Source organism: Agelaius phoeniceus, chromosome 1 (assembly GCF_051311805.1).
Source record: "Agelaius phoeniceus isolate bAgePho1 chromosome 1, bAgePho1.hap1, whole genome shotgun sequence".
NCBI lineage: Eukaryota > Metazoa > Chordata > Aves > Passeriformes > Icteridae > Agelaius > Agelaius phoeniceus.
The window spans coordinates 37,742,325-37,767,269 of record NC_135265.1 but is presented as its reverse complement, the minus strand read 5'-3'; the positions used below and the strand labels follow the sequence as shown (position 1 = coordinate 37,767,269).

The 24,945-nt window shown below is 35.6% G+C and overlaps 1 protein-coding gene across 1 annotated transcript in view; it reads right to left on the bottom strand.

Annotated features, from left to right (window-relative positions):
• KCNH8 (potassium voltage-gated channel subfamily H member 8) overlaps positions 1 to 24,945 on the bottom strand; it is a 177,065-nt gene that overhangs the window by 2,895 nt on the left and 149,225 nt on the right. The window contains exons 12-15 of the mRNA XM_054635368.2: positions 16,970 to 17,008; positions 14,936 to 15,291; positions 10,832 to 10,956; positions 9,714 to 9,790 (exon numbers count right to left, since the gene is read on the bottom strand). Coding sequence (XP_054491343.2) covers positions 9,714 to 9,790; positions 10,832 to 10,956; positions 14,936 to 15,291; positions 16,970 to 17,008 — 597 coding nt within the window. The remainder of the gene's footprint in view (positions 1 to 9,713; positions 9,791 to 10,831; positions 10,957 to 14,935; positions 15,292 to 16,969; positions 17,009 to 24,945) is intronic.

The window sequence follows — 24,945 nt, the reverse complement described above, 5'->3', positions numbered from 1 at the left end:
AATAGCTAATTCAGGGAGCTTTTCTTTAACATCAATTAGAGACACCACTGATTAGATGACCTTCACAAACTAATTTTCATTGTTCTGTCAGGATAGTTCTGAAGAAATCTGCTGGAAATACATTTTAGGCTGAGTTCGATTCTGTTATTACAGGCACAATTATTATAAAGAAATTTGGAGAAGAAAGTAGGAAGTTACAATACAGCTCCTATAGATCTATTTATTTTTCTCTGAGCTTAGAGGTCAAACCCAAATTATTGTTTAATAATTTTGTAATGATCACACTGCCTCTGGAGATAAAATCCTTAATGGGAGAAGACTCTTGAGTGGCAGGTGACAGGATCTCTGTCTTTGCACTTCTCTTTCTTTCTGCCTTGTCTAATTGAGTCATGGTAGATAGAAAATACCATGAGATCCTCTTCTGTCAGCAGAGATTAAGCTTTGAATGCCTGGTAACTTCAGTTAATGTGAGAAATTAAAATATGCTGCCAAAATGCTCTGTGAACAGGCTTCCCATGGGGTCAGAGGAGCCAGTGAGGGTTATTGGTACCATCAGACTGTGAGAAAACACAGTGAGATTTCCGGACAAATCAACCTCACAAGAACTCCTATGTTCTGTTGGACCCTAGGAGATGGTATTGCAAAACCTCCAAAAGCTTTTTTTGGGAAGGATGGGGGAAGATAGCCATGGGTTTGGTTGTCTATCTAGATTTACTGGTCATCAGCTCTTTTTAGGATCATCACTGGCCCCTGCACCTCATGGATACAGCAATGATTTTCTGTGCATAGTTTCCAAACTTGCATCATTTTTCAGGGCTTTCTGCAAGTATGCAAATAAAAATGTTGACACTACCTTATGAATATGTACCTTACCTAACTATGAATGCCGTGTGAAAATATCCGCAATTTTAAAATGTCTTGTTGACTTTGGTTTGAGTCTCGTTTTTGTTTTCAATTTCTCATCACTTATGAGCTTTTTAGAAGTTGAATCATCATTTAGCATGTTTTTTTTTGTCAAATTATTAAGAAAATACAGCAAAAATCAATCCCAGCATCAGCACTTGTGGCAACGCTGAATTTCTGTTCTTTACAACTTGCTCTAGTACCCAGATACTCTGCTTTTGGTATATCAGCTAGCTCATAGAGTGTTTCCTTCTCACAAACTTGCTCTTGCACCAACATAGGAATTTAACTGATAAACCCCTATAAAGTAGGCTTTAATCATTTCCAGTAGGATGATAGTCAGAATAGTTATGCCAAACTTAATTCACCACTATCAGTTAGTAAGATCTGTTTGGACCTATTCTGGATGTCACACAAAAAAATATGTAGCTTTCAGGATTTTACAATGACAGGATGAAAAGATTAAACCTCCAGTATCTATATTGCTATTAATTATCCTATGTCTCTATATTATTGTAGTCCTATACATGCATAGCATACTATTAGTGTTCCTACCAACATTACCCTGTTTATGCTATTATTTTTATACCCTAAAGAGATCCCTGAGCAGATGCAAATTAAAAGGTGTAACAGGGGGGAAAAAAAAGGTTACCAGTACTATTAAAAATTTCACAATGTTTGAGAAAGTGCAAAAGAACAGGGATTAAAAGCCAAAGGAATTTTAAGTCTATGAAATAGAAATTGAAAGCAGTATGGTTTCTTCCTGAGGAAAAAGGGCTAATTCCTGGCATGCCAGTAAGACTGCACTCTTTTTAGGAGATCACTGATTATTGCTAGGCAAAACAGCTATTGGTACAAATGGTTCCTGCTGTGCTAGGCAGACAGCTTTAAAATTATCTCTGAGATCCCAAATATACTCGAAATCCTGCCTTAACACTTCCTAGGACTTGAAAAAGATACTGCAATGTTTCCGGATGTAGAAAACGGGGTTTTATACAGATTTAGCTTCAAGTAGCAAGAGGTGCTTCTCAAACTGGTTGAAAGCAATGTGCTGGTGCCTTTTTAGTAGACTATGTTATCAGGAAAGAATATATTCAAAATAGAGGTTAAAATAAAAATTTCAGTAGATGTATTTTGTATTTTAAAATTACTTTGGCAGTTTCAGAAGAAAGTGTATTTTTCTTTACTACCAGTATTAAACTGTTCAGCAGTTTGAGTATTTTGTTCCATGTCGTTAGGTAGGAATGGTGTAATGCTTGTTGATCATTTAAATGGCTAAACAGATTTATTTTTCTTCCCATTATATATTCCAATATCTATGTTTTAAAGACAAATTTTAAACTGGAATGCCTAGCTCTCATCACTGTTCCTGGATAATTCTGAATGTCCTAGGGTGACTTTAATACTGAACCCTAAAATTTAAATAATGGATAAAATAAGACTTCTTTTCTGATTAGATGCTGATTAGATTTCTATTTGTACATATTTTTCTCTCCCTGTGTTTACTCCCTTTTGAAATTCAAACTTCAGACCCAGATATCTTCCTGCTTTGACTCTTTCTAAACACCCAAAAAAGTGAAGATGAATATTGGCTTCTTGAGAAATGGAAGCTGTATTTTGGCAGAGTGGAGGAGCTGCCTGGCTTGGGCTTCATATGGCAGCTTCTCTATTCCCTTGCTTGGTTTTTCATTAAGTCAGGGAGATTTTCAGCTAGAAAGAGTTGTCTTTGAAGCTCAGATTAACTAACTGCTGGTATTCTGTTTGAATGAATGAATGAATGAAACAAGAATTGAGCAGGGACAGCCTCTTCATTGATCATTTATCAGCAGCTCTGTGGCCATTGGTATTGTGGTGACAGATGTTTCTGATTTAATGGCCTTAGAAACAAAGCTACTTGCAGAAAAAAAAAATCCAATGCAGTTAATCTGAATTCAGATTAAATCTATAGGATTTGTGCAATGATATGATGATTCAGTTTCAGTGACATAAATCCAGGAATCTGGAAGGTTGTGCAATTGGCTTTACCATGTAAGAGTAGGAAATTTGGTTGTCTGCTGACTCTCTAGCCAGCTCTTTGGTAGTTTCAGTGACCAGTTTGTCTGGGTAAATTAGGACACCAAGATTATTGCTATTAAACACACAAGGATAAATGAGAGAAGTACAAAGGACTAGAGTATTTAAATATATTCAAGTTAACAGAGGTCCCATGAAATTAAATCTAGAAAAGGGGTTCCCAAACTGCAGTTTAAATAATAATTTGTGGGAGTGAATTATTTTAATAATAATTCACTGGGAGTGAATCTGGTGGGAAGGGGAGGGGAGGCAGAGTGGTATGAGAGGAAACTTGGTTAGAAGTATAGAGCACCTGTCCTACAAGGAAAGGCTAAGAGAATTGGGATTTTTCAGCCTGGAAAAGAGAAGGCTTTGAAATAACCTTCTAGTACCTAAAGGGAGGCTACAAGAAAGAAGGAGAGGGATCATGTACAAGAGGATGCAGTGACAGGACAAGGGGTAATGGCTTCAAACTGAAAGGCAGTAGATTTAGTTTAAATATTAGGAAGAAATTCTTTACAGTGATCATGGTGAGGCACTGGAACAGATTGCACAGGGAGGCCGTGGGTGCCCCATCCCTCAAAGTGTTCAAGGCTAGGCTGGATGAGTCTCTGAGCAACCTGGTCTAGTGGAACGTGTCCCTGCCCCTGATAGAGGGATGGAAACTGGATGATCTTTATGGACCCTTCCAACCCAAACCATTTCATGATTCTATGATTGTTGAATGTGGACTCCTGCCTTCAGATTGGCAAAGAATCAGGATGGTGTCAGCATAATGGCGGCAATAAGAAAATCATGTTTGGAAATTACTGCTTCAAGGAATTAAAAAGTACCAGAGACAAACTGACTGACTAGCTATTGATTGAGAAAAAATGGAGGATTGTGGAAATCCCAGGTGGCTGGGAGAGGAGAAGCTGGCAATATGTACTGATGAAAGGAAACCTGAGGTAATATATATGATATTGGGCAAAAATATTAAGCATACAATTTCTGTAAGCATCTAAATGAATAGTTAAAAGAGGACAGGCAACATTATGGTTCTTAAGAATAAACCATAGCAAAACTATAATTCTCTTCTTTAACTGAAGAGCTGTTTTAAAATATAAGAAGAAACTTTAGATGTAATATTTATCTTGTCAGAAGACTTCTAAGATGTTACTGTCCATCTGACATTCTTCTAGAACTACAAGAAAATATGAAGGGGACATAATCACCATAAGCTGGATTCTTACATGATTGGAATGATTTATGACCAATAGCTAGCTGTCATCCATGGACATTTTAAGATATTCTTTTCAGCATCCTATCCAGATCTGTTTTTATTTAATGTTTATTTTAAATGCCTAAATGGAATTCATGTTCACTTTTAAATATCAGTAATATGAAATTCAAGAAAGATAAACATTACATCTGAAAAGAAAATGTCAGAGGCATAATTATGATGCTCTGCCTATGCAGAGTATCATAGAAAATAGTCTATGGAGGTCTGCTAAATGACACTTTGTGGGCATTAATCATACTCCCAGGATCCATAAACAGCATATCTTCTTTAATTGAACTCTACGAGGGTTTTTTTTCCACAAGGAATTACTAAGGCTGCTTGACATTGTGTACTTTGTCAGTGACTTCCAAGATGAAACCAAAGACAATTCAAAAGAAAATTATGTCAGTGAAAAGCTTTTAGCAAATTTAATGGACAAAAAAAGTCAAAAGAAATTTGGTTTTCTGAGATCTGCTGGAATAGCATGTTTCCAGAATAAATTGACTTTAGAAGGAGAACACCAATCAACTTTTTCTTATGCTCTTCTAGGCAAAAAAGAAAAAGCTGTGAACTTATGAACTTGCATACCCACAGGCATTCACATTTAGATGTTGGGAAAATAAATGGTATGAGTACTGAAACATTTTGAAATGCCTATTAGATATTAACTGGACAAATGTCATCATCTGTCATGGTAATAATGTTTTTTATTCAAATTTGAAGTCAGCTTTTGGTGTCCAGTTGATTTGTATACTGCATGGCTGCCTCTTGGTCAATTCCTTTGTCTCAGGTGCCTTTCCACCAAGGAAAAGTGCCAGGGGCACACCACAGCATATGGGACTTATACCATGTATGTGCAGTGTGTTCTGGTTAAAAAAATATAAAAGTCTAAGCTTCAGAGCATCAACTATTTTTGTTACCTTCAACAGCCAATGCCTATTAAACTAACATTAAAAGAAGAAAAAGGTTAGCTGGAAAGGCTTCTCTACAGCTATCAAAGTATGAGAGTAGAGAGACAAAACAACAAGCTTCTTTGGAAACATGAATGTCAGTGCTAAAAGAGATGTATTTTTAAAAATCTCAGTAGGCAAAGTGAATTTAGTCTGCATGTAATGTTTAGAAAGCTTTTATTTCTTCATACAAATGATATTTGGTTTTATGTTTTTGCTTTAATGTGAAATTTACATGGCTAAAATCCAAAATGAGTAGATTACATTTAATAGTTTTTATCATCTATAAATGTCATTAGTTCACTTTTTGCCACATTTTTCCTGATTGAAGGATGTTTTACAAACCAAATCACTGGGATAGCCTTGCTGCAAAGTAATTTCTCTTGTGTGCTGATAGAGTTATGAACTTGTTAAGAAGAGCATGTATTTAATTACTCTAAGTCAAGCGAGTTCATTATATGAGCTCTCAAGTCGCAAATTGAACTTTAACAATATATCCCCTATGTAAAACTAGAAGCCTGACTGGCTTCACCAAATTTTCTTTAGTGGCCTTGATTATCATTTGCATATATTTTTAATATTAAAAATGCATTTTTTTTCTGTACTGAGAGGAGAATAGGATTGATTTTTGTCAGCTGGAATTGAAATACATTTTAAAACAATATATGCATAAAATTTATGATTTGGAAAATAAACATATTTGTTTAGGATTGTTCCTTTCATTAGTTGAAAGTTAAATAGCCCCCGAATATATTTTCTCTGTTCTGCATACATGCCAGATGCTTATTTTAAGTACTTGCTTTTAAAAAACCTAAAATTAAAAATAGCTGAATTTCCACTAAGTGCTCCAATGTGGAGCTAAATAGAAGGCAATTATCTAGCTCAAAACCTGACCCTATTCATATTTCCTTATGTTTGTTTGTTTTGCAGTTGAATGGGAGAAATGTGAGTACTATGTTCATTATACTGTTTTAGTACTGTAATTGTGGGATCTACTAATGTGGTAAGACATTAAGACATGGAATCAGCTCCCAGATTTCTGAAGCTGAGAGAGGCTGCACTGAAGCTGGGTTGCATATAAGGAAACCAGGGGACACGACAAAGCAACTTGAGTTTGTCTTCATGCACTGTATGAGATGGCCTTTTTATCTGAGCTCAGAACCATGTACCTGTGTTTTTGAATGGAGAATATGTACTTGTAATTAGGGGGGGAAATATGGCTAAATATTGGGTATTTTTCTTATTTTAACTGATCTGTTTTAAATAATTCAGGTTTGGTTTTTCAAACTGAATCAAGGTATTTCTCTGCCCTTTTCATGCAGTGGCTTTCAAATGATAGAAAGTTAAAAGCCTTAAAGGATACAGGCAATGGGACAGTGATAGGCAAGTGCTTTAATCTAAATGTCTTGTCTGTCTGTATACCTCAGAAAATCTGCTTAGTGGTTTCCTATTTTTACTTTGTGGGCTCCTTAGTAGTTATCTATGATTGCATCAGATAAGTGGTGCTTCTGAAAATATGATAAATGTTCAGATACACTTATTTGATCAGCCTTTGCAGACAAATGCGTTGGAAAGACCAGGTCATGCGTAGAGATCTCTGCAAAGGAAGGACACAGTCTTGTAAGGCAGAAGACTCTTCCTGAATTCTTGCTCTGCTTAGTTTGTAGCAGGTCTTTGAATCAACCTTTCCCTAGCTCAGAAAATGTACAATGCTGGTAAATATTCAGTAACCTAATCTTGAAACTATTGCTTAAATAACTGTGTTTTTACCAGAACAAGAACCTGAACCCCTAGCTCTCACCTGCTATATACTGAAGTTACTGAACTATAGTGAATATCATGCTTGCCTTATTCAGTAATTATTTATTCTAAGAGGAAGGGACAATTATTTATTCTAAGAGGAAGGTAGGAGATAAAGTCATCCTGTTCCATTCTACCTTGCAATACTGAACTGGGAGGAAATTCCTGTATCAGCTTGAATGCTCAATGAGCAGTGAAGTTAGGTGAGGAAGTGAAGAAGGTGGTTAACTGGCTGAGCAGCCAAACCATGGAGCTGTACAACAGCAATTAGGGGTGTGTTCAAGTTTGTCTCACATCCACTGTGCTGACTCTGGAGATTACTCTCCTTAGAGGAAGTCTGTGCATCCATTACTACTAAAGTTAACAAATCTGAGAAGTGAAACCAAGGCACTGACTTCTGTTACTCTCTTAGGTAAACGAAATGGCCTTTGGATTATGTAGTGAATGCCATATACCTAAAATACTGCCAAGAGCTCAGTTGTATTTCTAAAATAGGTATAGCTAATTTTGTAGAATTTTCTCTGGGGTAACATTTTGCTTTGCTTTGCTAACAAGAGACTGTATTGAAAGTCTGAATGGATAGACACACGTCTTTTACCCCCCATGAATAGCTGAAATGTTTCTAAGCTAACTAGTGAACTGTTGTAATACAATTGCCTTTCATGAAAGCAGTTATTTTTGCATTCATTCATTGATTTCTGATCTCCACTGGAAATGTATTAATGACAGTGTTTACTGCTGCTGGCTACTTCTGACCTGTTTTCTCATATTTTCTTTACCAGGAGGAGACTGCACGTCTTTAATAGAGAGCTTTGTTTCTGACTCTGCTGGTATTTTAACTACTGCTAGTAGTCTGCTGCAGTTAACAGTGCTAACCCATTACTGGTCATCATCAAATGATGAAAGCACTGGGTCTAAAAGAATTCTATACTTTATACAACAGCAAAAAACTTCAAGCAGCAGCTACTGTGGATCAGCAAGGCTACTCAGAAGCTTCTTTGGGTAAGCACCAACTCTGTACTATCACTTCAGAAACTCCAGCTGGGTATGTTTGAGTACATGTAGAATATGCAATTAAGCAGCCATTCAGTCATGCGTTTTTTCCAATGTAAATTTTGATCCATGGGAGAACTTGGAGGATACCCATCCATCTCTGGGATTTGAGCCCAGAATATTACCTATGAAATCTAAACCTGGTCCTATCGCCTGTGTTATGTTAATGCGAATGAACAAGTTGCATAACATTTTGTTCAGATAGTATTATTAGGGTAAAATTAAAATTGCATGTGGAGAGAAACGACCTTCAACGTGTGGAGGCTTTTTTTCTTTTTTTTGATTAACATATTGCCCTGCTCCAAGATTTATTTATTTATCACTTTTCACCAGAAAAGCAATGAGAAGCCCAGAACTGTTCCAGTTGAAATGTTTGTTTAATCCACAAAATGCTTGCCTTGGAACATCTGTCACCGTGATATATTTTCCAACTGCCTCTTGTGGATAGCCATATAATACATCCTCCTATTTTAAAAATGACTGTCCTCAAAAGGGATGAATCAATATGACTTGTGTGTTTCAAAAGCATTACATAGGAAATATAATTTTCTATCATGATGGTGGTGCCAATGAACATCTCAAAGGTTTTTTTTTTTAGTTCTTTGACCAAATCCTATAAAAACCCTTAGTTTTTTAAAACCCATAGTCAATAGGGAATGAGACTTTTTTCTGAACTCTACTGTTTGACATACAAATGAGATGATGCATCCATAGTAACTAACTAACCATGCATGCAGTCTTAGCTCAGGATATTTAAGTTATCTAATCAACTTAAGCTGACTCAGGATGAAGGAAGTTTATAAACTCAATACTTTGTAAGTGGGAAATAATAGCTAGATAAAATGTACACAATAAAGAAGGAAAAAAAAAACCCTGGACATTTCTGGTAACTAAAGAGCGCAGGGAAGAACTGAAACTGTGTGGTGGGACTTATTTAAATGTTTCCTCATGTGGAAGTGTAAGGAACTGTCTCTAATCTTTTCACATTGACAGACATAGTAGTATGGGAACAGATTTTAGTCTTGCAGTACCACTGTGAAGTTAGTCTGATGCTTTAATATTGTTAGCTAAAGTACTGCCAGGGCTGTGTAAATGAAACAATTTAGCTACAGAACATCTCCTTAGGGTTGGATTGATAGTTGATTACAGGCTTGAAGTTATTAAAAAGGAGGAATAGAAAGTGTCACTGAACACTATTGGCCCTGCATTCCTCAGGTTGTATTGCTTGAGCAGGAAGGGATGGAATTCTCTTTCATCCTAAGAACAACACAGGTAAAGTGATTTGAATCATTTTATGTAAATTTGAATGTGAATGGATTTGCGCATGTCTTTCCAAGAAATTCTGTAAAAGCACAACACACGTCATGACAAGAAAATATGGGAGAAAGAACTTGGGGAAATAATGAGAGGAATGAGACAAATAGGGGCATACCCAGAAGAGACTAAATCCTAAGAAAACCAGATACAGTAACCTCATTCTGGTTTTTAGCCCTAGCATGTGACACAAACTTTTATGTAGGTTTCATGTAGAAAATTATTCTGAGAATAGGTTAAAAGCCCTAAAGTGCCCTACATGTAGGAACCCCATCCAGTTTTCTAAACTCATTTATAACACATTTATCATATTCCTGAGTTTTCTCCAGCATTCCTTGAATCATTTTTAATATCCTTCAACCCCCACAAAATCTTGTTACCTCATTATTAAGCCTGCTGATCTGCTGTTTGGTCTCTTCTGCTTTGATAACGAGCACAGCAGCACCAATTTCAGCCTCTGAAAAGAATTCAAATTCATGTAAATGACAAGAGTATAATCACTTAGAAATGATCATACTGTTCTTGCACTACACCAATCCTTTAAATTTAAACCTGTTTTACAGTTGGCCAGAATGAAAATTAAACCATATGTTTAATGTTCATTTTATAATGCTTGAGAGAAGTGCAATTAATAAAGTCCATAGTGCTATCTTCACTCTGGACCTGAAAAAATGAAGATGACAACCCTGGTCCATCCATGTGACATTCAGCTCGACACTTTTTAAAAATCATAAATATGACTAAACTTCAATTATTATTTTCCTGCTTGACTTTAAGAGAAACAAGATATGTCCTAGTTGCCCCCATGATAAAGGTACTTAGCTATATGGGAGCTGTTTATTTCTAAAAGAGTGTTGGAAACAGTCCCTCTGTCTCTTTTTTCAAATCTTTTTCCCCCCCATCTTGACAAGTTGCATTGCTTTGTGGTGTTATTTCACCAACCTTTTCAGGGTGTAGGCCTGAAACTCCTTGTAAGTAAAGGTTTTCACTCTTTTAAAAATCTATTTAGTTCCATACCCTTCCACTTCTCTAAGTTTTTAAAAAAATGTTAAGAGCCAGGTTTACATATGGCTCTTAATTAATTTGGTAAGTTTTTTGTTTGGTTGTTTTGGTGTTTCTTTTGGTTTGTTTTCTTCTTATTTATGGCTTGTATTTTTTTCAGTTTGGTATTAGAATGTTTTTATGTTCAATTTTGTACTTGTGTTTAGCACCTTCCATGACCAAAGGTTTGGGAGCATGAGGCAGATTGTACAATTCTGGTAAAACATAATGCATGAAAAACCAGTTCCTTCCACAAACTGTTTTATCATGACTGTCTGTTAGCAGAAAAACAACAAATTGTATTTTTTTACAATGGTGGCACTGAAATGGTACTGAGAGTACAAATATGTGTTTAATCAATTTATGCCACTAGTGAGGATGAAAGAAATAAAGGGGAACAAAAAGCAGTTATAAAAATTGTTTTTCCTAAAAAGTGATTTTCCCAGGCAATGCTCACCTCCAGTTGTAGGAGATAACCTGGATTCCTGATCCTGATTTCTGACCAGCCTGAGCTGATCAGAGCTGAAGTCAAAGGTTTGACTTTCTTCATTATGGTTTCCATCCTCAATCCCATCAACAATTCTGTTGAGAAAAATTGGAGTAATGGAGCAGTTTCATAAACATCATGTCCATAATATGGTTGTAAAAATTACTCCTAAAGGGCACATTTTTAAACAATGGTAATTTTTTCACAACATAAAGTTTAGAGAAAAGCAGAACATATTATATTGGCATAACTTCTTGTGAGTCACTAAAAATGAAAATTACTGATAATGGAAGGAATGTGAGGCCAAGTGTAATTAACTGAGGTTTCAAAATTTTAATGAATTTACTTTCACAGTATATTCTGGGTCCAATCCAAAACTACATGGACAATATTTTGCTTTTCATATCTACAGTAATCTGTTGCAATTCTTTCTTCTGCACAACCTAAAGAGGCTTCACTATGCTCTTGTGAAGCTAAAATCTCCTTGCTCATAGTCAGGCTCTTATATTAGATTTACTTAGGCAGAGCCTAAGCCTGAATGTAATATATTTTTGAAAACATCTCTGTAAACTTCAGTCAAAAGTATCATTTCCATGCAAATAGTTATTCTAAATTTCTTTAAAATGAGCTAGTTCAGGCAGGGAAATCTTGTTTGCAAATTTCATATAGGAAGATGCTCAGACCAGCCTCCAGTGTACCAGTTACATTAATAATGGTATTGGATCTGACTGTTAGAAAAGGTATTTTTGCCCGTTATTTTTACTCATGCATAGCAGTTATCTCTAATTTGTAGTGTCAAGAAAGGCAAAGAAAAAAAAAAAAGGAGCAGTATTTTATACAATAATCGATTTCTGCATTCAAAGAATAGAAAACAGGTATTGGAGGAATTAATATACAGTATTAAAAATATATATAATTATGACTATTTTCTGCTGTCAGCTAAAATAAATTGTGCTATAAAGAGAACTATATTAAAGTCAATAAAAGAGAATCATACAACTGCCAGTTGACTGATATGAAGCATCAATTTTTTGTTTTGTCCAGGAACAAGCTTCATATTCTGTCCTACAGACAGATGATGTAATACTAATCTGGAAGGGCTGAGATAGAAAACTCTTAGCCTCTCAGTCATTTGGGATAAATTTGTGATGATGGACACTTTTCATCTAATAAAGATATTTTTTATACTTTTCATCTAATAAAGATATTTTCAGGAAAGCTTCTTGACTGGAAATGCCTGGAGAAAAAGAGCAAACAACACAGAGATATCTGTGATGTATCGGGCTTGAAAGACCCATGTAACTCAGACCTCTGTATGAATACCATGTGTGCTTATCTTTTTTGGCTCTTCCTGTGGGTTTAGATCTCCATGTCATGTCTGTGTTCACATGATGCCAGTTGGATGTTACTAGACTTGACTTTAATCTTAATCAACCTCTGGTAGAAGAGGAGACTCAAATGTGGTGCTTGAGCAGCCCTGGCCTATACTGCTATCTGCAGCTGAAAACCAGGATGATTACTTTGTTTGAAATTTCCTATAAAACCTCTTCAATGTCATTTGGCCTCACTGCTTCAAAAGGCAAATTTTAAACACCAGTATCACTTTTGTAGAAGTTTCTAATTATATAAAATGCTAACATTTTAACTGCCTTTAAAGCTCACAGTAGAAAGCTTACTCAAATGTGACCTGGAATTTATAGATGCTACATTCTTTATAGTGTTTTAAGATTCAGACTAAAAGGAAATTACATTAGCACAAATACCTTGTTAGGAGTGCCAGGCTTCTATGTGGAAAATATATAATGTGCAATATGCTTATTCATATACAAAGATCTGGCCTGGGGAACTGCATAACCTAGTAAATTGAAAACATGAGGGGACAAAGGTAATTGGTAAGCCTCACCCCTCTCTGAATCAGCTATTGTACAGCCCTGAATTCTCTCCTGAAGACAGAAAACTCCACTCTTAGAAGCCAAAAAAAAGTCAGAAAAGATTAACATGTGACCTCTTCTATCCAGTTGCTTAGGGCTAGAGTGCACTCCTCTGTGCGGGTCTAAGGAGATTCAATTACATAAAACCTCCTCCTAGGGCTGCCTTTATTATCACTTACATTTTCTTCCTTTTGGTGCTTTTCCACTTCATAGGCAGAACCCAAAAAGCAATTGGGAAGACCAGGGCTCTATTCTAGAAACTGCAAATCTAGCTTCTGTTCCTTGCACCAAGAGCTCTTTAAAAACTTGACCCAGTCTCTGGGCTTTATTGCTTTCACTGTGGGGTACAAAGACAGAACCTGAAGCACCTGTAAAGAATTCTAATTAGTTTCCTTAGGAAATATCCACAGCAGAAGTTTCTTAAGAAACTGTGGTTATACACCTCAGAGCAGCACTGACTGGATATTTCAATCAGAGTCTTGTCTTTCCCTTGCCTTCCTTGGCCAACATTTACCAAATGTAAATGACAATTTTAAATAAGGTGTTATCAATTTTAATTAGGGTCTTATTTTCTCCTTAATGCTTACAAGGAAATACTTAAGACTATTTTTTAAAGTGGTATTAACTTGTCAGTTTAAATATTCTAATAATATAAACTCCTTCTAGGACATAACATGAAAGTGTTTTGTCTGGAAAAAAAAGACCGAAAAACATATATCTTGGTCCAGTTTTCCAGCCTATTAACAGGATTAGCCTACAATTATAAAATTATGAATGGAAACAGGAAATAATATATTCAAACGTACATTTTCATATTTCCTTTTGCAGCCTTAGGTGCCAATGTCTGGCTGCATAAGTTCAGAGCAATAATGAGCAAGACTATATTTCAGCAGAAAATATAAAAAGTAGTTTCTCCCTGAATTACCACTTATTTTGTGAATGATAATGACCTTTACTTATAGCTGACTGAACCAAATTCCTATGAGATCTAGAAAAACAAATGAGAAAATATCACATAGTGCTATGGTTTTGTTGGCATAGCGGTGTTTTGTCAAAGGTTGGACCCGATCTTGGAGGTATTTTCCAACCTAAATGATTCTGTGATTTCTATGATTTTATGAAAAAATAAATTGCTTTGTATCTGGGTACTAGTTGAAACTTGTCTGTACTATTAAAATATATGATGAGGGGGAAAGGGTTCTATGTAATCTTCCATGTCATTTTTATAATTGCATGTCTGGGGACTTGTGCTTTGACAGAGTGAAACAAATATTTTTCAAGCTGTGGGTATTTCACATTTGCAATGGCAAGTTCCTGAAACTTCCACTCTGCCTCTAATGAATACAGGAAGTGCTTGAACATGTAAACCACTTCAATTTATAGGAGACAAAGCTTGAACTGGAAGATGAACAACTGCATCTCCTTGTATGTATGCTTGTCATTTCCCTAAAGAACTGATATTAAAACTAGGATTGCACTGCAGCAATTTAGCAGCAGGTTACATAAATCACTTGTAAGTAACGTACAAATTAAAAAATGGAAATGTTTTAAATTTTACACTAGTAATACCTCAATAAACTGTCATACAATGCTTCTTTGTCTTAAAAGACACAGCAAAACAGATTTGCTAAACTCTGTATTTAACGTCTGTATAACTTCCATTATCAGATTTCCTGTCTCCAATGAAAAAACCCACTAAATATTTTCAAAAATTGCTTAGCAATTGTTTTCCATTATAGTTCTGTACTCCAGTAACTTTTTTATATTTTCTTGGCTATGCTATAATTTCATTCACTTGCTTTCGAAATTTTTCTACCTCTGATGGACTCAGAATGTTTCATAGTGTTATTGGGGAAAGGAATATTATAGACAAAATGATACCACATAAGGCCAGACTATTAAAATAGCCATTTTTGCACTTGCTCACTTTTTTTAGTGCCCTTTTTGTGGGTAAAAATACTTTAGTTTGCAATAAACTTCTAAAGCCATAACATTCTGCATAGTGTGCAATGGTTCCTACAATAATGTGGGATGAACAGAAGTATAAACTATTAAAGAATAACTCTTATAGTGACAAAATCATGGTATTTTTAATAGGAGTCACACAATAGATGATAGGAAAATGATCATTCATAACTATTACCTTGGGCTCAGATCTGGTGGGCCGCTGGCAGTCAGTGCTGACAGGTACAATTTAAGGTTTTTGTCCTTCCTTTTGGAGTAGTAATGGATCTCTGTTTCATGTTTGGCTCGTGAGGGGTTTGAACTGCAAGCACGGATGGGGGAATGGAAGGGTACAGTTCCTGAGGCCAGCTGCTTCAAGTTTCTCCCTAGGTGGCTTTTGCTGCTTGCACTCTTCTTCTGCTGAGAGCTATTTGTGCTTCGTGTATCAATTGGTGAAAGGGTGCTGCTTTCTTCTTCTCCCTCCTCTTCCTCATCTTCGTCTTCCACAATTGAAGGGAGTCTCTTCTTTATATTTCCATTTCCCTTGAGCTCTGTCTAAAATAACAAATAATACGTAGTAGCGTAAAATTCAGAGCCTGATATTGCAGAAACCCATTTTTTCCGCTGTTCATTCTGGAACAAACCCAGACCTAACACAGCTTTCTTTTCTCATTAGAGAGAGCTCTTTTGGAACTCATCCATACCTTCAGCTATGGCTGTATGTGCAGATATAAGAAAAATACAAATTAAAAAAGGTCACTCCTGACGCGGTCAGCAAACCCACTGCAATATGTTTTCTTACCAAGAAAGAGTACACAACTAGTTCTTACAAGCCATTTGCCATATGTACACTTGAGAAAATTAGTTTTGTTTAGCTGAGGCATTATTTCTTGAATGTTATGCTACCAGAATCTTGGTGGTCCACAGAAGAGATATGAGTCTGGTTATTCAAATAATACCACTTTTTCACATGGAACCTTTATAATGTATAAATGGCATTTACATCAGTTAGCTCAAGCCCAATGGTCTCTGTGTCCTTCTAAATTTTTGTAACTGAAGTAATTGCCGGGATGGTAGACAGACTTTTCAGTTCACTCCAACTCCTGTTAATGCACCAGTAATGTGATGGTTTCAGCTTCAGATCTGAGTAATCAGAAAGCGGAGATATGTCTGGTCTTGAAAAAAAATGCAATTTAGATGCTTGATGTTGGAATCATGGAAATTTAGAGCCAACATAGACCTGTGCTCTATAATTTATGTACTAATTAAAGCACAATGTAGGAGATCACTGGTTTTTTTGGAGTAACAAAGTATGCTGATCAAGAGTGCCGACACGTGCCAACATAGACAAGATCAGACCTTAACTCAGAAATTGTTCCATTTATTCCCATGGTACAACTTTCTGTATTGGTAGTAGGTGAATGGCCTAAGGCAGACTCAGGTTCTAGGTCAAATTAACAAACCAAATGCAACTTCATGGTTTCAAAGGGAGTTGTTGTTTTTAATTTTTTTTTTTTTTTTTACAGGCTAGTCCTCTTAATCAAGCTTGATTAAGGCACTGTTAGCTTTAGATAGAAAACCTCAGATGACCCTGCATAGTCAGAAATCCCACATTCAGGCCAAGTGAGAATACAGGCTGGGTGAAAATACAGATTTGGGGAATTTATCCAAATATTCTAAGCCCCTATTAGCATCTGTCCAAATGTTCTGCAGCATAGGTTTAATTCTGTTACAACACACTTTGGTTGAATGTATGCTTTTCTCTTGGTGTGTGTTTACAGATTTAGTAGTGTCTTAATTTGAGGTATATATGAAGAGGTAAGAATTCCAAGTTTTGACAGAAGGCATGTCTTTATAAAATAGAAAAGCCTTGTTGTCAACTGTAGTAGTCATTCAAAGGCTGTCATGATGATTAAATTGTACAGGACCTGGCACTGATACTGCCTATACTCTACAGAGAACGAGTGTTACCCATATTCAAAACTTTGGCTTGGGTAGCCATGTATCTAGAATGTAGTTGCTATAGGAGGATATTCAAATTTAGCACCTGGGAGAAAAGATCATAAGCTGTTACTCATAAAATGGGCAGAACTATCTGCAGGATGCTATTTAAATTCTCATTCTGAAAAAATTGAAGTCTGTTTTCAAGAAGGAAAGAAAGGAGTTTGTTCTGGTTATAATTATGTGCGTGTTCAAAGTGAAGCTTGGCATAATTAAAATGTGATCAACATACCTGGGATAGTGTAGGCTTGTTGGATAATTTTGATATTACCTGCAAAAAACAAACCAAAAGGTAGGAAGTATGTACATCTGTACAGTTTGGATTCCAACGGGATACAAACATCTAAACCAGAACATTTATGTCAATACAAGAAAAGACACTCATGATATTAAATAAAATGGTGTATTAAATTAAATGGTGACATAACACTGAACTAAGGATAATCCTTGCAAACAGGTGCTGTGAGAGTAAAAAAAAGTTGTTTCATCTTAAATAAAAAGCAAGTTAATGAAAAATAAATTATTTTACTTTAATAAAAAGTAGATCAAGACTCCAAACCTGCAATTAAATGTAGATGTATGAAAGCATGGCTGGTAGATTTCAGTGCTGGTTTGGTGGAAGTGCAGGAGCAAGTGCTCTACTTTGGCCATGCTTAAGCTCCTGTGCCAGCCTAGTCTGTATGTGAAGATGAACTAAGTATCTCCAGCATCTTTGAGGAATTTTCAAAAGCAGTGGTGGGACTGAAGCAAGTAAGGTAGCCCTGAGGGAGAGGTGTCTAACCTATTCAAGGCCCTGTATTTTCTTTTCCTGAATTACACAGAAAGTAAAACAAAACAAAAGGAAAAAGGAAAAATGATGCAACTTCAAGAGTAACTACTTCTCATAAAATCCACTGGAACTGCTGAGTAATATCTGTTGTGAAAATTCTACTGTTTATTTGAATGGCCACATCTTGACTGTGGGCAAGTCTCTGGCAGCCTATATACTGTATTTATATGAATATTTCAGTCTGCCAGGTAAAATTTTGAGAGATTTTTTTCAGCTTTCCTAAACCCACATATCAAGGCAAAAAGTGCTGTAACCCATCAGTCAATTTATTTTTCTCCAAACATAGGTAGAAGTTAGGCATTTCTGAAAGTCATTTGAATGTCTCAGTTTGTTTGACAAGTGTCTTCAGAACACCTAAATTGTCAAATTTAGGCACAGATTTGAAAATAATAATTGTGTGTAGTTTTATAATTTTTTATTTTGTTTCAAGTCTTTCAGGTTAACCTAAAAACTGTTTTGTACTGAGGGTACTAGTAGTGGTATAATATACAAATACAGAATATTCTAAGTTTTTGTAAGCAGAAATCCTACTCCACAACAGCCAAGCAAGTAGCAGGTGTATCATTAAATATAGAAATACTAATAACTAATACTAATAGAAATACTAATAGAACAACTGCAATAATGAGGCTATGTAAACAAAATAACTGCTGTGCTCTTACTGAGTTAGATAGAGTACTAGGTGATATTAGCAGAGAATGAGATGTCAGATACTGAAATCTCATAAGTGGCATTTTAATCTATGCCAACTGAAAAATCAGTATCTTCAAGATTCAGGATGAGAGGAAACTAGAAATGTGCTAGAATATTAATGTCAGAATTAGGAAGTACTACTGGCCTTCTTTGCACATATGTTTAAAATATTAGTTTAAAGTTGTGCCCAGAATTTTGGAACATCAGTTTGCTTGGCTTCTAGGCACAGAAGGAATGTTAAATAGCAGCCTTAATTAAAATTCCAGGCAAATCCAAAATATTAGCAGCTTCACAAAAAACATCTCAGAAAGTATGCATTTTCCTGCTGAAGGTTTTAGAAGTGAATTGTCACTTGTAATTTGTAAGGTGGGTGAAGATTTCTCTCACTTTTTGTTTTAATGTTGCTGTTTTTCCCTCCTGAATACTTGTTAATCCTGACTGTACATCTTGAAAACACAGACAAAGAAATCATTATGTGGGTTTTAAGCTGCATGACCGGTTGCTAGCACTGTGCCCTTGCTTCTGGACCTCCCTGCTGCTGCTCAGCACAGCAGCCACAGCCACCCATTGATCCCTCTCCGCTCCGTGTCACCCTGCCTTGGTCACTGCAGCAGGGGGAAGCTGGCTGCACAGCAAATGGGGTTAGTGGCAGCACTTGGTTGCCTTGTGACCTTCCCAAGAGAAGGGTAAAGGAATTTTTGAAGGCAGGTTGCTTTTTGCAAGGAGAGGAGGGAGTGTTCTCAGGAGGCCGTGTAGCAGAAAAGAGGAGTAAGTACAAACATGGAGCCCATGATGTGAGAAGCTGCTTATCAGGCTTCTCCTGCTCCTCCAAACAACCTCCTTTAATCCACTGGGGACTATTTATTTTAAAATATCAATATTTTCAGACTGAAACTATGGAACAATAAACTATGGACCTATAAGCTATCTTTCCTATAGCACAAAATCCACAGTAAATAGCCTTGTAATTGCTTCTGTATAAATACACAGCAACCATACTCATTCCCTGTCCTGCACACACAGGAGGGGCCTGGACTTTATGGCTTAGTAGCTGAAAGCTGGCAAAAGAAACTAATCTGTGCCCAGAGAGAATTCTCAAGGATTTTGCTTCTAAACTTGTTCCAGCACCTCCTCTCTGTCTCTCCCTCCAGTCTCAAAGAGAAAAGATGAAAAAGAACTTGGACAAAGCCAGTCAAAGTGCAGTAAATTAGAAGTCCTCATTATGCACACAGCTTTATCTTTGTAAAAATGTAGTATCAGAGTAAATAATTAGGAGGTGGTGCCCTAGTTTCTAGGACACTAAAACCTTTTATTTAGGGCAACACACTAGCAAAGTCTTCTATAAAATGCTGTATTTTTTCCTTATGCCAAGAGTGTGCCAAATACCTCATATGCCTGCCTTTTAAAAGAAGTACAACTCTCAAAGGAAGAGGGCAGCTGAAAGAAAAAACACAGATATTTAACTTACTATGCATTGAGAGAAAACCAGAAAGATTTATGTTAGCATGAGTAATGTGAAATACAGTCAAAGAGCCTAAGTAAAGTATGATTTCAGCTGTGGTTTCTCTTTATGTCCTGTGAAACCGGCTACAAAATTTAATTTTACAAGCCAAAACAATAATAGATCATGTACCAAAAGCAGAATCATATAAAATTCTTCCATGTATGGAATCACAAATCTAGAATCTTCCAATTATTTAATATCTTAATACACAGAATTTAAAAATTCAGTAATCCTTAACATGGTTTATTAGAAGCACAAAAAGAATATTTCTCCATCTGAAAACACTAGTGGTTTGCTGTTGGAAGACAGTGGTCTGAACATTTTTTCAGTGTCAAGAGGCAGTAGTCATTCATAAAGAATCACTACCAGGAACCGGGACCAGCTCAGGTAATTAGCTGTACAATGATTCAAGATGAATTCCAATGATAAAACCCGACAGAGAAAAATACAGAGACACAGCTAAATTGGAGGCTAATGCATTATATGCCCAGTCAGTAAGTTTGCATGCTGGGGCTCAATAGAATGTTACCAGTGTTTGCTTGTCTGATTCTTGTTGCCTTCACAAGAAGTAGGAATAAAAATACAAACATAATTTCACTTATTTTCTTGTAATCTTTGGTACTAAAACACATGAATAATTCTTTATATTGAGGAGTCAAAAGGATAAAATATATTTTCAGGAAAGGATTTGAAATCAAAGTGGTGTATTAATATTCTTAGTCAGCATCTAGAAATGGGAAAAGCCCATTTAGTAGCACTGGCAGGGTGGGCAAAAGCCCCAAGAATGCACACCAGATGTTCTATTCTTTGAATATTTACTGTATGGTAATGGAAAATATACAAGTACATAACAGGAGATTATTGTACTGCTGCAAATCTTAATGCCTCGCGTGTGCTCTGGCCTCAGTTTTCTGTAATTAGGAAATTTTTAATGAAATATCACAAGTCCTCTAAATCACAAAAGACTCAATCACTCACAAAGAGCTTGTTAGATATAATTGTTTTATACTGAGCAATTTGCCATCCCCACCCCCTTTGTGTTTTTTCTTGTTTTTTTTTTTCCTCTTTAAGACTTTCTATTATTCATTGAATTGTTTCTGTATTTTCTCAGGGTTATTCTTATCTCTCTTCCTCACTTAATGGACAGATAAAGAAAGAGTATTTTGTGGAAGCAGGTGTTTTCAGCATTCTCTGATGCTTCTTACAATGCAGACTACATTGAATTGGCAGCAAAAGTTGAACACAGATCTGTCACAGGTGTTTTGTCCTAGGGAGACAGTAATTGTGAGTTGCCATGAGCTCTGCAATCTCCTGTTAAGTTGCTGTCCTGAGTGTTTTGTTTCTTTGTAATTAACTTGTGAAATTGGTACAAATGTTCTGTAACTGACTGCTTGTGGCTGGCTCTGGATAGTTTGGATGGTTTTTGGGTTTTTTTTTGCAATTGAATAGTTTCTTGGTTACAAAATTCTCACATGAGCTTTTATATTTGGTGTTAAAGTTTACTTTTCCTATATTTCTTTAAAACCTGAATGTTAATGTCACTGCATTCATTATTTTTTTAAATTATACTTTAATTATTTCATTAGCAATACAGGATGTATTGCATTTCTTGTTAGAAAGATTATACAGAAAGTAAAAACTAGTATTTCTGCCACTTGTGCCACATTAGGAATAAATAAATGAGAAATGTGGATGGTATAATTAGTATTTTTTACCTCTATATGCTTACATCCCTTTTCTGCACCCCAAAGCAGGAGAACAAATTAGGGTCTCAGCTGCTCTGAAAATGCATCTTTCACAGTAAATCTGTAGCTCTGTAGCAGTAAGAATTTAAAAAAAAAAAAAAGAAAAAAAAAGAAAAAAGAACAGTCTATCAATAAGATGAAAAGAAAACAAAAGAAGGAATTGTTAAAACAGACAATAGACCTGGCACTGACTGTACTGTCTGGCAGGTTGTATTTTTGGAAAAGCCTTCAGATTACTGCAGAAAAAAGATATAGTTGAGAAAGCTTGTTAATACTCCTACAGTTTGATTACAGTCAAGTAAAGACTTACATAATAGAAACTAAAATAAAGGCTAACACCTTCCAAAGCAATAAAACTTATATGCTTAACTTCAAGCAGCTCTAAAGTTTAAACAGGCTCATCAATATATGCATGATTGGCCCTGGACTGATATTCTGTTAGACTCCTCAATTTAAGGCTGTAGATACAGTGAAGGAGTTGTGTTTTATTCTTAGCTTTATCTTTAAATGAAACTTCATACTAGTATTTTTGTAAGCTTGTATATCTAACTTCAGAGAGTGTCTTGAAAAGAGTAGAGGGGGACAATGAAGTGGATATTTCAGAATATTCTCCAGTTAAATTTATTACTGCCAATTGCCTATTTGTACATATTCCCAAAGCTGGCCATGTGTTTTGTTAGCACTCACAGCACAAATGAGTGGATGAGTGCTAGCAAGTGCTTTCCTGAGGATTGCAGTATATCCATGGAGAATTTTTAAGAAAATTGCTTGAATTCTTTGAATTAGCATGACATAAAAAGAAACACAGTAATAGAAATCCAATATCAGTTTTGGACAATGATGGAATGAACACTGAGCATAGTGTGATTAGCAATGGACTCTGGCTCTGAACACTTACTATCTATGCAGTGCTGGACTGTATATACAGTATATGTGTATAAAATATATGTATATATTTATTATTACAATCATGTTATTATTTGCTGCATCATTGAATGTTTTCAGTGATGTGGTAAACAGTAACATGATTATAATAATATAATGTAATTTATGTCTTGGGTATCAAATCTATTTTCAGCATAACTGTATTTGCACTTATGTAGGCAGTTTTTGTAGCTCTGGTTTTACTGGGTGGAGGTATAGATGATTAAAAAGAAAAATATGCAGATATTTTTGATATAAGTAAAAACTTTGGCTGAATTTGTACATAAATAATTTTTGTTTTTATATGTTTTCATATCTTTGAGCAGAGTTGTTGGTCTAGATGACCTTTCAGAGGTCCTTTCCAAGCTCCGCTATTCTGCTCTGTTATGTTTAAAGAAAAGTTGCATTAAAAACAATACCAGCTCAAAATTGAGAACACACGCTTGTATCAATGTAAAATGCCAGTTTGATACACAGCTTGCACAGATTATAGACAGTTTTCTCAAAGACCACCCTACATTTAGTTTTACACATTTCAGTGTGTATCCTGAGCTTATAAGGACTCTACAAGTCTCATAGAAATGTCACAACATAAGCCACTCTGACATGAACATTAGATATGAGGATAGTCTGTGCCCTCAGAACTAATGTTTTTATAGAAGACATTGTGGTACTATCATTTTGTTCATTAATTAGTCCTACATTAGCCAGAATAATAGAAGGACAAGTTATTGTAAAAGAGCTTCTAAATTTAAGGTCCCCAGTGAATCAGTTATCAACACAAAATAAAAGGAATAATAACATAAAAAACATTAAAATGAATCCACTTTCCAAATTGATGTAATTTAAAGTTTAGCTATATTAGGATTAATTCTATTTTCCATTTTTCACAGCGTAGAGACAAAGATAATATTAATATTGTAAAAGTAATATTATCATGTTCCCTAAGGCACTCTGAGACATATTGGAAAAAAGTTATCCCCTAGCATGCCTGTCTAATTAAAATAGAAATATGGTTAGATTTCAAGGCAATACTCTGAAAGCCAGGAGCTTTTCCTGTCTAAAATTCTGTTTGACACAGTGTTTTATACCCTCCTCATACAACAATCTAGAAACATCAATAAGCTGCTTTGCTAGCCTGGATTTTTTTCAATGTGTTACCCTCGGGTTAAGCTTTATAATCTGATGCAGAATGTAATAATCCCAGGAAGTGAAATGAATGGGACTGGAGAGTGCTCAAAAAGAATCAAAAGCTAAAATTAGAAGTAAAATTTCATCACTTATTTAAACATGTTAATTCTAGTTAATATAAAATTCTTTTGTATTTGTCAAGAAAGTGTTAAGGTCTACTTGTGAAAATCTTTTAATAAATAATGCAAAGCTTTTAATTAATAATATAAAGCTCATAATTCCTGTCTCTTAATCCATTCACAAAAGCAAAAGAGTTGGAATTTGGGGATGAGTCACATATACCTTACATAGTCCCAGACTAATGTAAATAGGTTAATTTCCTCCTGTCCTCTTTGTCCTTTTCCATATCTTCTGTGATTCACCTTACAGTGAATTGGCCACTTGTTTTAGGTGTAAAATGGGAAAGACTTCTAAAAATCCAGAAACAAATGAAAAAAATATTAATGGAAAAGATTTCATAACTGCTCAAATAAGTTGTGATGGGATGAATCTTCTAACTGGAAAATGACCACAAATCAGCAGAATAAATTACTAGAGAAAAAACCAGACAGTGTAGGTGTCTGTGTCCTTATTTTCAAAAACATTAGAATAACTGAAGGCTACAGAAATTAAAGAGGAGATTATTAGTGAAAAAAGATTCTTCAGGTAAAGATATTAGGAAAGAAAATAAAAAGGCTAACCAAGTCTATCTTTTTTGAATTACATGTTTCCTTGTTGCCTTATTTCTCAGCAGCGTACCGTATTGAAGAATATATTAGAAACACAACAGTGAGGTGATTGTCTTGAGAGATACTGGAGGGAAGAGATGGCTCAGAGGCACCACACATCAGGCTCACCAGTAACTGCTAGAAAAAAAGCTTTATGAGCTACCAGACTAGAAAAAAAAGGCATCAGACTGGCCTACACTATAGCTTCAGGTCAGCCTTGCTCCCATAGTAAATTAGGAAGTTAATTGTCAGGGTGAGGGTCTGGAGGAAGGACTGACTGTAACCCTGCACAGGGAGGAGGCTATTACGGCAGATTTCCTTGTTTGAAACTAGCATCCACCTTAATAGCCAAAGATCCACCAAAACATACTGTCATGAATACAAGTAGGAGACCTGTGGAATATCTTACAGAGAGCTATTGGTCAGAGCTCATTCCCAAAATATATTGCATCCATTTAATAATAAAAATGAAGTGTAAAACAGGTGAATGAACTGCTTTGATTTTGTTTGTTTTTTGCTAGTGCTCACACCCATGTACACCTGCCTGACTTGTTCCATAGGAATAAAGAAGCTGAGCTCATTGTGTGAGTGCTGCCTTGTTCAGCAATAGAGTAA